The sequence below is a fragment of the Nuphar pumila genome, chromosome 2 (assembly GCF_984573655.1).
Source record: "Nuphar pumila chromosome 2, dmNupPumi1.hap1.1, whole genome shotgun sequence".
Lineage (NCBI taxonomy): Eukaryota > Viridiplantae > Streptophyta > Magnoliopsida > Nymphaeales > Nymphaeaceae > Nuphar > Nuphar pumila.
Window position 1 is genome coordinate 37,135,914 of NC_143250.1, and position 13,804 is coordinate 37,149,717.

The following is a 13,804-nucleotide window of genomic DNA, read 5'->3' on the forward strand; positions in this document are numbered from 1 at the left end:
TGATCTACATTTTTTTGGTTTTCCCTTTTGCCCGCTAGCTAAAGTCAAGTGTCATGTTTTAGGAGTTCTTCACTGGTTTTTATGTGGACAAATGTCCATTACATATGCAAGCAAAATGATGTACTGCAAATCTGCAATGTCCTAATGCATGTTCTTAAGTTATATGGGTTGCCAGAAGATGAATGCCCTCTCTCTCTCTCATATAATTCAAAATCTGCCGGTAAGATCAGTAATAATAAGGGTGTGATCATACCAGCACTAATGCACCGGGTCCTATCAAAACTCTGAAGTTAAGCATGCTTGGGCGTAAGTAGTACTGAGATGGGTGACCTCTTAGGAAGTCCCAATATTATTATGTAGTGCCTAAATTTTGAGCTTCTTCTTCTCTCCCTCATGCATGTCACACAAGCACATAATAGGAAGTGGTACCTAGTTGTTGTTCAAAGCTCAGATAAAAAAGGCCATATTTAAGCGAAATTTTGATAAATCCAAAGCTTCTAATATGATTTATAATTTTGTAGCATTATATTCAAATAAAAAACAGTACCTTATTAAATTTGTTATAGTGTTCAGATTGCATCTTATATTATTGCTAGATTAATATAATCATGTTCTTCCTATGCAAGATGACATGGAGATCTTGACCTTTTTTCTTATTCTACAAAGGCTATTGTGGGAACCTGCAGTAGAGGAGCAATTGTAATGCTTTTTTCTTTATTCCATCAATGAAAAAATTGATTGCAAAGCTAATGTTCCCAATAGACCATATCACATGATAGGCAACAATTGTTAGGATAAAAGCAAAAAGTAGCCAAGAGAAGCACAAAAAAAAAGTATTATTGTAAAACGCTGAAAAAAAAATTTTGTTTTGATTCAGGCCGGATCCGGACCCGACCCGAACCACCGCCTCTCGCTGTCATTAAAGACAGCGAGGCAGGCGGTAGGGGGGTTACGAACCCCCCCTCACCGCCTCTCGCCCTCTCGTCTCTTCCTGACTCTCTCTCTCTCGCTCGTCCACTGTCGCAGACGCAGGTGACCCGCGGCCATCGGCGACATGCGTACTCCGGCGGGCTTCTCTCTGGCAGCCTCCCCAGGTACGTTCTTCTTCTTCTCCTCTTTCCGTCTCTCTCTCTCATTCCTTCCCCCTCGTTTCTCCGTTACGCAGGGAGTGGAGGGCTGAGCCACCTCCCTGCGACCCCCTTTTTGCGAGGGAGGGGGGTTGAGCCTCCTCCCTACTTCCGTACGACAGGGGAGGGGCCGAGCCCCTCCTCCCTGCTTCCGTACGGCAGGGAAGGGGCCGAGCCCTCTTCTCTGCTCTCTGCTACGGCAGGGAAGGGGTCGAGCCCTCTTCCCTGGTCTCTGCTACGGCAGGGGAGGGGTCGATCCCCTCCTCCCTGCCCCTTTTTGCCTGCCTTGTTTATTTCAGCAGGGGCTGAAGGCCCCTGCCTCTTTTGGCTGTTCTGGCAGGGGCCGATGCCCCTACCCCTTTTAGTTGTGCCAGCAGGGGCCATCGGCCCCTGCCGTTTTCGTGTGCCAGCAGGGGCCATCAGCCCCTGCCTTTTTGTTTGCCAGTACGGGCCATCGGCCCCTGCCTTTTCGTTTGCCAGCAGGGGCCATCGACCCCTGCCTTTTTGTTTGCCAGCAGGGGCCGATGCCCCCTGCCCTTTGTGCGCGAGCCTATACCCTTGGTCGACAGGCCCGGGAAATCTTTGGAAGCTACATCGTAATGGGGGCAGATCATTACAATTGTTGGTCTCCAACGAGGAATTCCTAGTAAACCTGAGTCATCTGCTTGTATTGACTACATCCCTCTTTTGGCAGCAAGGGTCATTTGGCCCTACCCCATCCTTTTTTCGAGTCAATTGGGACGGTTGGCCCCAGCCCTATGTATCGGAGAAGTCGAGTATTTGCCTTGCTCTTGCTTTTGCTTTTGTCTGGGTTTGCATGTTAATATCGCATATTTGCAGCTACGATGGATCCCACTCGCGCTTCGCGACCTGAGCCGTCAATCGTGTACGTCCGCAGACGCCAGCAAGCTCGTAATTCACCAAGGTAGGGGAAGATTGCACTGAAGACTTGGATAATTGAATTAAGTTCAATTAAACTAAAAACGACCATTAAATGAATATATATATACAAATATATATATTTATACGAGTATGCACTTCACTCAAGGATGTAGTTTTGCAATCCTTGCCCTTTACCTTCTATCAGTTTTTACTTGCCGTCATGCATCGCGTCGAGGTTTAGCGTTGCACTTCTGCTTACCGCCTTTACCTTACGTCGCGCTCTGCGCCTAAGCTCTTGCTTTTGCATATGTGTTGGTATTGCCTTGCTATTGCAGATGATGTGCAGGTTCTTGCTCTTTGTGTATGCCTTAAGGGCATCCTCGTGGAGGATGCAAGGGAAATTTATCACTTTCTCTCTTGCGATGAGAGTTGAGGTGGAAGCTAGCGTTACATCCTAGTCTAAGGAGAGAAATACCTTGCAAGGATCCTGACTCTTCGAGTATGCAGTCCTGCAGACGAGTTGGGGTTCGAGCGAGCTACTTAGCAGGGGTCCTGTTGAGACACTTGTATCCCGTCTATCGAGGCCGGTATCGAGTCATGCGAGGCATGTAGATACCCCGATAGCGGATGAGGTTCTAGAAAATCGCATGCATAATGTTGGCACAAGGTACTGTTGTTTCAAAGGATAAAGTAAAGTTGATAAACTTTACATCTTTGTGAAACACTCCTGTTGAGGCTTCTATTGAGGAGCTATACCCCCTTCATCCTAGAGTACTTGTAGTCGTGCATGACACGTCTCGTACTGCGATGATCGTATGAGATGGTCGTGCGACCTCAAATAGTGCTAAATGCACAATACTGTAATCACTTAAATTGTGACTGATTCGCCTTCATAGGCAAGATGCTCGAGTGGTTTAAAGACCACAACATAAAATGGGTGGTTAGTTAAGCAACCCCTAACGCACCCATTCGCTTCTTGTTGTCTGTCAAGGGAGAGGATAGAGCGATACAAAACTCCAATGGACAGGTTGTTAATAACCACCTCACGGGCAATGATCCGACCTCCCCGGTCATTGGAGTTAGGGGAATGGGGCTACATTAGTTAGCTCAACACTTCTGCAGAAGTTGGATGCATCCGTGACACTGCTTTTTAGCCTTTAGGGAATCCTCTCTCGGCTAAAGCCGTCCCTTTAGGAGCAGACTCAACTAACTATTCGGGTTATTGAAAATACATAGAATAACAGACGCCCGAACTAGTCTCAGTTGTATCTACGTTTTGCGTGCGCGTACCCACAGGCCAGTTATATCGAAACATAAAGTTTGTTCACACTAGTTGTTGAGTAGTGAGATTCGCTCGCTTGCACTACTGACTCGCTTGCACTACTGATCTGCTTACACTACTGACTCGCTTGCACTACTGATCTGCTTGCACTACTGACTCGCTTGCACTATTGATTCGCTTGCACTACTGGTCTGCTTGCACTACTTACTCGCTTGTACTACTTTTGCGCTTGCACTATTTTACCTCATGCATTGCTTACCTGTTTGACTGCATATTTGCTTTAAATTGTGTAACCTACTGAATTAAATGTACATAATTCAGTTTCCTGTACTCTCTCTTGTGCACCTACTAGTTTTTCGCGAAACTAACCCATTCTATGGGTACAAGTGATGATTAGGTACACCACAAGCGATGGCGCGATGGCAAGATGGTTTCAAGATGTTCTTCCTGCTCTTAGCTCGCGTCATGTTGTTTGGGGTTTTGTAACGGATTTTCCTTGGGATATCCGAATTTTGTACTATTTGGAGAACTTCTTAAATGAAAGTGGCTTTTCCAAGTGTTTGCAAGTAGCATGGGTTGTGCGCTTTGATTCTTTTAGCTAACGCGCCCAAAGTTGTCAGCTTGCCTTTCTGAAATTAACAAAAGAATAGTCTTTCGCTGATTTCATAAACCATCTCTGAGATAAAGAGATCTCTTTTTAGTCTCTTGTCTGTTTTTCTGAAAGGTTTGTAAGTTGGAAATTTTGGGGCGTTACAATTATGGGGTCTCAAGTGGTCAAATAGCAGGTGCCTTCAAGCTGGTTCAAAGCGATGGGGATTCTGTGTGCGCTGAAAAGAGTACTTGTTTTGGCTTCTTCTTTACTTCTCTTTATTCTAAAAAAAAAAAGTTTAAGCTTTGAACTATGAAAAGGTGCCAACTTTGCAAATTAATAATGAAAGACTAAATTCCAATGAAGTACTAGTATTTTATCCCATTTTTTGCTTGATAGTTCAACATGAAATCTTGATAATGTGATTTCAAAGCTAAATAATCAAGATGCTTATAGTTTCGGAGAAAATTAACAAAACTGACCCCAAAAAATGTTCTTTAATGCAAAACCAAAAGTAGAAAATGTGGAATTCATATGAGATTTTTAGAGAGCTGATACAAAGGCTAAATTGATAGTGAAGATATGTGCACACAAAATATGGATTTGATATGAGATTTTTCTCTATGTTGTTTTCCATTATTGTCAATTGCAGTTGGCTGTCATATCATTTGGATGTTCAGACTGTTTTCCTAAAAGGACGCATGCTTATGTTCTTATGGAGCCCTCTGCTGTGATCATTGACCTTGGTTAGTTGAAGAAGGCTTCCAATGTGGTGTTATCATACCTTTGTTGCATATGAATAATGGGACTATCGCCTTCTGTTGTGAGGATGTGATTTTATGATCAATGGGTAATGTTGGATTCATTTGGCTAAGAAATGGTTCTGGCCATCCTAGATTTCCCACCCTCACATGTGGCTATGTATGTCACAGCCATACTTTTGTGTGTAGAATTCCTTTCCACGCAAAAGAGTGTGACACCTTTGCATTAACACAGTTGGCCAGTGTGTCACATGCTCTCTTTAGCTAAGATAGCAGATACATGTGCATCACATATACCACAGAGTTATCACTTAAGAAATCCTGGTGGATTTTTATTTTTATACATGTATACGTATATGTACATTTATTGATCTTTAGTGGCACAGTGTGAGAGTTCTTGCTTTTTATGCCTTCTCCTAGGTCTTCTATTCCTAGGTTCACTCTTTTCAGCTAACACGATGAGGCTAACTCTTTGCTGTGGCTTGAGAATGATAGCGAGTTACTCTGATCTTCTGGACAAACCATCGGGTTGGTTGTCCTGCTCATTGATGGAGCTATCATCATTAACCCTTCTTATTTGGATCCCCCCACATCCAACTCTGGCATGTCATTGTGCCCTGCAACATGAGGTGTCAGAAGTGTTTTGGTTGACCACTAAACTTTATTAAGTGTTGTGTGAACTGATGATAGTACAAGCATAATCACAAACATCGCCGAGATTTTGAAAATCTTGCGATATTTTTGCGACATATTCAGGAAACGTATTATTCCCGATTATATCATGATATTTTAAAAATCATAACTTATGAATATATCATGATAATATTGTGATGTTATCGAGATTATTATTTAAAATCCTGGACAAAAATTTACAAAAGGGCAGTTTCATACCTTTGGCTCTCTTTGAAATCAGTTCCTTACAAACAACAACAACAACTACGCCTTCATCCCAAAACAATTGGGGTCGGCGATATGAACCAACAAAGAAAATCATTATGGGTCTTCCACATGAATCCTTCTCCTCCATTCATTTCTATCCAATGCCATGTCCTCGGTGAGGTTCAAAGCATTCATATCCTTTCTTATCACCTCCATCCATGTCTTCCTAGGCCTACCCCAACCTCTTTTAACTAATATATTTTCCCATTTCTCCATCCTTCTAACTGAAGCATCATTAGGCCTTCGTCGAATATGTTCAAACCACTGTAAACGATTCTCTTTCATCTTATTTTCAATGGGTGCAATGCCTACCTTCTTACATATCTCCTCGTTTCGAATCTTATCTTTTATTGTATTTCCACACATCCATCTCAGCATACGCATCTCAGCTACACTCATTTTTTGAATATGATGTCTCTTGGCAGCCCAACATTCCGTACTATATAGTAAAGCGGGCCTAATAGTCGTCCTATAAAACTTTCCCATCAACCGCAATGGCATTCTACGATCGCACAACACTCCAGTTGCACTCTTCCATTTCATCCACCCAACCTTTATCCTATGATTTACATCTCCATCAATTTCTCCATACTTTTGAATAATAGATCCCAAATATTTGAAAGAATCATCCACCGGTATTTCGTGCTCACCAAGCTTCACTACACTCCCATCACTACTTCGTTGCTTACTAAATCGACATTCCATGTATTCTGTCTTACTCTTACTCAACTTAAAACCTCTTGCTTCCAATGTTTGTCTTCATAATTCTAACGTAGCATTAACCCTAGCTCTAGACTCATCAATCAAAACAATATCATCAGCAAACAACATACACCACGGCACATTTTCTTGAATTGATCTCGTAAGCTCATCCATTACTATAGCAAATAGGAAAGGGCTTGAAATTCGTTCCTTCCGTAATGAAATATAAAAAGGTGCCTACGCGGACACCCATTTTTGGATAGCAATTTTCTGTTTCCAATGCATAAAGAGACAAAAACATAAAAAAAAAAGAAAAATTGGCTGCATGGCAATCAATGTAAAGGCATCCTTTGTGCCTTCCCAATGCCTATTTGAAAAGGAGAGTGGCCTCTCTTAAATAGAGAAAAGAGGAAAGAGCGTCTCTCTTGATCGATATGGGACTATTCCCTCTTCTCATTCAAAAACTTGAATTATTTTGCTTATTAAATTTCACCCAACCAACTTAGTTCTTAATTACATAATACTTACAAACACGTTATAATTTTACTTTTAACATATAATAATTTTTAATTTTTTATTACATATTTATTTATCATGTATTATAATATACCGAGATTTTCCTGAAAATTTTCTGAGAAAAACAAGCTTTATTAAAATCTCCCAAGATCTGTCACACAGACTCTTCTAACAGGGCACCACACCCGCGTTGCACCCGCATCCGCACCCAGGCGGGTGCGACACTTGGACACAACTTCCTTTGTGTTAGGTGAAGTCAACCACACTGAGGTCCATTTCTATCCAAAAGTAGATTCAGTTAACCCTAATCAAGTCCATTTTTATCTATATTATATATATAAATACATAAATGCACACAAATACACAGTGTTAACTTAAAACTGTTAAAAATTATATATATCCTTCCTGCACCCCCACACCCAAGTTTTTTTAAAGTGCCGCATCGCCACATCCGCACCCGTACCCGCACCCACATCTGCACCCACACCTATGTGACATAGCCCAAGATATTCACTCATCGAGAAATTTCCGAGAACGATATTTGTGACTATGAGTACAAGCCGATACATGCGTACTCATCAGCATCCAATCACCTGTACAGAATACTGTAAGATGGGATGCAACAAATGATCCAGTTCATAACAAATAATTGCACAACAAAAGACATGTCTAGCCATCTGGTCCATCATGCTTGGTTTCACTTGTGTCCCTTTTGTCCGTAGAATCTGTGAATATCTTATTTCATTGTGTTCTAGTGGTTATGCTGTAATTGTTGCTCATCTTAGGATTGAAAGGGTGCTTGTACCAATTCAAAACATTCTTCACACTGAAGAATAGCTACTGGACGGTAGAACTTATGGTAATTAATTTGGTGCTTCTCTATGTATTTTTTAATTTTGTAGAGCTTGTATATGTAATGAAATGAAAAGGTGCACAAATAGATGCCACTTATGGGCTTACCAACATACAAGAGTGCACAAACAAAGAACATCTTATGGGCCAATACAAAACAATATCACAAGGCCACATATGGGCAATAACACATAAAAAATACAAATATATTTGTGAGGAGAATGCTTGAGACAAGCATAACAAGATATGAGAAGAACCCATATTTATAGAAGGAATACAAGGCACAAGAGGCTAGTCAACTAGCCGTTGGGCTAGTCCCAATGGCTAGAACTTCAAGACTAAAAAACAAAATACAAAAGGAAAAAAATACTAATGTGCCCCCTGCTAAATTGTAATTCATATATATCTATATATCTATATATCTATATATCTATATATCCATATATCTATATATATTTATTTATTTCTTGTAATACCCACTAGGGGTAAAATAGTCTTTTCATCATTTCACGCATATTCATTTTTTAATATGCTTTTTATTCTTTTTTTATTCTTTTTATTTTTTTTGTCTTTTAAGCATTGAGGGGCCCACCATATAGACGTTGGGCCCCTCCAACGGTCATAAATATGACTGTTGGAGGGGGGTCCAACGCCTATATGGGAGCCCCTCCTTGGGTCCTCTCACGTGCATATACATGGGGTTATCCCCCTTGTAAATTTATCCTTTTTATAAAGGCTCTCTCACTCGTTCAATAAATTTGTTCTTTATTTTTTCATGCCTTTGTGCATTTGTACTCTTTTATGAGTGTTCTCTTGGTGCCTTTGTGAACATATTGTCTATTGAGAATCTAGTGCCTTTGTGCACATAGCTTTATTTTTGAAGATATTTTCACATGGTATTAGAGCCAAGTTTCTAGAAGAATAGCACGTGTCCTGCATCATCAAGTAGGTTGCCTCGAAAATCATGCCCACTCTTCATTCTTGTATTTTGGTGTGGAAAGCTCTTACAATTTACTTCTCGTGGTATTGTGAAGATTCTTTTCCTCATAAAAGCCTCTCAATGGCGGAAAATGACTTATTTTTCCCTTGGATTCAAACTAATGGGTCAAACTATCATATTTGGGCCGGTAATATAGAAGCTTATATCAAGGGAAAAGGGCTTTGGGGTTACATCAAAGGTACGATTCCGGAACCTGAACAAAAAATTACTATTGTTGAAAAAGGAGAAATAAAAGTCCTTGATGGAGAGGAAAGAGTGAAGGCTTTTGAAGAATATAACAAGAAACATGAAGAATGGGAAATGAAAAACTACAAAATCCTTTCATGAATTTTTTTTACTGTTGAGACTAAGATTAATGCCAATATTTTTAAATTTAAAAAGGCGTCTCAAGTTTGGGAATATCTTGAGAGGATGTACACCTCAAGAGATTTATCCCACAAATATTATCTTCAAAAAAGGGCATTGACTCTTCAACTAGGAGAAATGTCTATTAGAGAATACTTTGCCGAATTATCATCCATTTGGGATGAACTCGCTCTCCTTGAACCAAAATAGAGTGGAGAAGCTATTGAGCTACGACACAAGCAATTAGAGGAAGATCACTTCTTCAATTTTTTGAATGGGCTTAGACCCAAATTCGAGCAAACAAGATCCTCTCTTCTATCTTCTTTTACTTCTCCACCACTAGAAGATTTTCTTACTAAGCTAAGTGGAGAAGAAACTCGATTGAGAATGAACAAATCCAATCAAAATGTTTTGGCTATGTCTTCAACTAAGGATGAGAATGAAGGAGCTTATGTTGTTTCTAGACCGGGATATAATTTGAAAACTTACAAACCCCCTCACTTCAATAAGTTTCAAAATCAAAATCAAGGAGTAAGAGAAGAAGGTAGTCAAAATGGTGGCCAAAATGGAAGATACCAAGGAAGAGAATATGGTAAAATTATTTATCATTTTTGCAAAGAACCGTGACACATTAAACCGGTTTGTCCAAAGTGAAAAAAGAAGGTGGCCATGTCCACCACTTTTGAACCACATGAGGAGGAGAGTCAATCTACTTCTAATAATGGAGCATTATCATTAAGTCAAATTATGGAGGCTCTTCAACCTCTCCTCAAATGATCCATTTTCGGAGCTGCCATGTCAACCTTTTCTCCTCCCGGTAAGACTTTTTGGCTTTTAGATTCGGGTACCTCTTTCCATATGACTCCAAATATTTTTTCTCTTTTCGAATACATAAAAAATATATCACCTTCTTTTGTTTCAACTGCGGATGGTGCTTCTCTTTATATTAAAGGAATTGAAAATTTTGAAAATCAAGGTTTTTTATTCTCAAAATTAAATTTATACCAAAACTAAATTTAAATTTGCTTTCGGTCTCTCAACTCTCGGACCACGAGTGTGATGTCAAGTTCTTATCAAATAAATGTTGGATACAGGATCGTCGGTCTGGGAAGTTGATTGAGGAAGGTTCTAGGAAATGAGATCTATACTACATGAAATTTCTTCAAGTTCCAAAACACTTTTTTTGTAATATTGCCCAACATAAAGATATAAATGTTTGGCATAAACGTATTGGGCATCCCAATATTGCCAAACTCTCTTATTTACATTTTGTTAAAGACCTTTGTAAAAGTGATTTCACTTGCAATGATTGTATTCTTGGAAAAATGAGAAGCTTGCCTTTTGAACAAAGATTTATGTTCACAACCAAACCATTTGAACTTGTGTATTGGGATGTATGGGGACCTACACCTATTATATCTAAAGAACGATTCTCCTATTATGTCATTTTTGTTGATGACTACTCTAGATGTTGTTGGATATATTTTCTTAAGCATAAACATGGGATGTTTACGTCATTCAAGACCTATCACATAATGATTAAAAATCAATTTAATGGTAACTTAAAGATTCTTAGAACCGACTCCGGAAGTGAATATCTTTCAAATGAATTTAAAAACTATCTTGAGATTAATGAAATTTGTCAAAAAAGAATTGTGCCTCAAAACACCTCAACAAAATGGCCTAGCCGAAAGAAAACATAGACACATAATTGAAACTACTAGAACCTTGCTTATTTCTCAAAAAAATCCTAAAAGATTTTGGGCTGAGGCGACTCTTGTATCCGTTTATCTTATAAATCGTCCTCCCTCAAAAAATTTAAATAAAATCTCACATTTTGAAATTATATATAAAAAAGAACCCGATTATAACAGGTTAAGAGTTTTTGGATGCAAATGTTTTGTTCTTACCGACAAAAATGATAAACTTTCACCAAAAGTTATTCCTTGTGCATTTCTTGGATATTTCGAAACACGAAAAGGTTTTAGATGTTATGATATATGTTTCTAGAAATGTAACCTTTTTAGAAAATGTTAGTGGTTTTAAAGAGTATGAACCTCATGAAGATAATATGGATTATTCGTTTTTGTTTGAATTGTTATCTAGAAATGATGATATTTTTAGTGATGATAAAATGATATATGATGCTCTTAGTAATGATGAAAATATATAAGAAAATAATAACTCTCATTATAAACTTCTTGTACAACCTACCGAAGTGGAAACATTTTGTCAACCTATTACCTATACCTATAGCGATAGAAACACTTTTAAAAGTGCAATTGAGAAATATAGTGAGCCTACTTCCATAAATAATCTAAATCCTCGTAGAACCGAAAGCGCTAGAAAAAATCCTTCTAGATTTATATCCTATGAATCTTTCTCACCTAAACATAGATCATGCCTTAGTGCCATTCATTCATATATGGAACCTAAGAACTTTGAAGAAGCCAAGAAGATTATAGAATGGAGGGCTGCAATAATGAACTTAGAGCTCTTAAAAAAGCTAAATCTTGAGAGTTTCAAGATTTACCTAGAGGTAAGAAATCAATAGGATGTAAGTGAGTTTTTTTAAGTTAAGACTAAGAGTGATGGGTCTCTTGAAAGGTATAAAGCCCGTCTCGTTGCTAAAGGATATAGTAAAAAATATGAAATAGACTACAATAAAATGGTTGCTCCTGTTGCACATATGGTCATTGTCAGGTGTCTAATTACAATTGCCTCTATTAAAAAATAGAATATATATCAAATGGATGTTAAAAATGCCTTTTTAAATGGAAACCTAAATGAAGAAGTCTATATGGATGCTCTTCCAGATATGGATGTTCTTAAAGGTAAAGTTATTCGTCTGCAAAAAGCTTTCTATAGTTTGAAACAAGCTTCCAAGGCTTATTACGATCGGTTTAATAATTTAATGATAGAAAATGATTTTACTTCATGTTATACTGATACTGCCTTGTTTGTCAAGAAATCTAATGCAAGATTTATGATTTTATTATTATATATTGATGATATGTTAATCACAGGCGGTGATACTAAAGGGATTAAGAGTATCAAGTCCACATTAACAGAAAAATTTGAAATGTCAGACTTAGGTTTTCTAACATATTTTTTAGGTATAGGAGTTGCCTACTCTCACAGGGGTTATTTTTTGTCTCAAACTAAACTTGCTTTTGAGATTATTGATAGGTCAGAAATTACAGATGATAAAAATTGTGAAACTCTTGAAGTAGTAGGAACAAAGTTAAAAATTGATGATGGGGTTCTTCTAGAAGATCCCACTCCTTACAAGCAACATCACTAGACCTGATATCTGTCATGTTGTGCATGTTGTAAGTCAATTTCAGCATGCTCCTACATCAGTTCATATGAGTGCCATTTTTCGAATTGTCAGGTATATAAAGGGATCTATAAATAAGGGAGTATTTATATCTTCATCTTCTGAATTAAATTTAATTGCTTATATTGAATATGATTAGGGAGGTGATTCAAATAACCATCACTCCACCACTGGTTTTTGTGTATTTTTAGGTGAATCATTAATTTCTTGGAAATGCAAGAAGCAACAAAATGTGTCTCTGTCATCTATTGAAGCCGAATACCGAGCCATAACAACTACAACCATAGAGATTGTTTGGATTCGGCGGCTGCTGGAAGATATGAAGGTTCATGTTTAAGGACTTACGGATCACACTTTTCATGAGCGCACAAAGCATATCGAGATGGACTGCCATTATGTTAAAGAAGAATATCTAAAGAACGCCATAGATTTATCTTATATAACATCAAAATATCAATTGGCTAACTTTTTTGCTAAGACGCTCTGTTCTCCTAGATTCAATTTTCTTCTTGGCAAACTTTTGGTCATTACATCGTAAGTTTGAGGAGGGATGCTAAATTGTAATTCATATATATATATATATATATATATATATATAGATATAGATATTTCTTGTAATACCCACTAGGGGTAAAATAGTCTTTTCATCATTTCACACATATTCATGGGGTCCTCTCACTTGTATATATATGGGGTTATCCCCCTTGTAAATTTATCCTTTTTGTAAAGGCTCTCTCACTCATTCAATAAATTCATTCTTTATTTTTTCATGCCTTTGTGCATTTGTACTCTTTTATGAGTGTTATCTTTGTGTCTTTGTGCACATATTGTCTATTGAGAATCTAGTGCCATTGTGCACATATTGTCTATTGAGAATCTAGTGCCATTGTGCATATAGCTTTATTCTTGAAGATATTTTCACACCCCTAATGGGCACAACCTATTACATGTAATGAAATGACCAAAATGCCCCTAATAGGCATAAACCTATTACACATACAAATCAGCAATATATATATACACACACAACTTTAACAGTATACATGTTCTTTTGTTGTTGGGAATCTGGTCATATGTGCTCTTAAGCATCCAAGATTTATAATTGAAGTTCCTTAAATTTCAGGTTTTGAGCCTTGAGTGGTCATCAGGATTGGATAGTCTAAGATGCATCTCTCGTACAGACCTTAAACTTCATGGGTCTTTTGCAGACATGATTTTACTCCCAGTTCTTGGCTCAATGGACAAATGCAGCAGCGCAGCTCTTTTTGTATTGACAAATCCTGGGCAGTTGCATACATATAATGAGTCAAGCTTATCCATGTTAGCATCTTCAAAGGAAAGGATGCCTTCAATTTGTGCAGAACCATTTCCCAGTCTAATTCCTTTGGTCGATCCATCCATTTCTGTGGCAAAGCTCTTTCCACTGCCTAAGGGAGGGAAGTTATCTCAAACATTTGCTGAGGTAAGAG

At 38.2% G+C, this 13,804-nt stretch overlaps 1 protein-coding gene across 5 annotated transcripts in view; it reads left to right on the forward strand.

Annotated features, from left to right (window-relative positions):
* Positions 1-13,804, forward strand: part of LOC149845274 (uncharacterized) — a 168,023-nt gene that overhangs the window by 96,198 nt on the left and 58,021 nt on the right. For all 5 annotated transcript variants that reach the window (XM_089995655.1, XM_089995660.1, XM_089995658.1 and 2 more), the window contains one exon: positions 13,459-13,797. In XM_089995655.1, the coding sequence (XP_089851781.1) occupies positions 13,459-13,797 (339 nt within the window). The remainder of the gene's footprint in view (positions 1-13,458; positions 13,798-13,804) is intronic.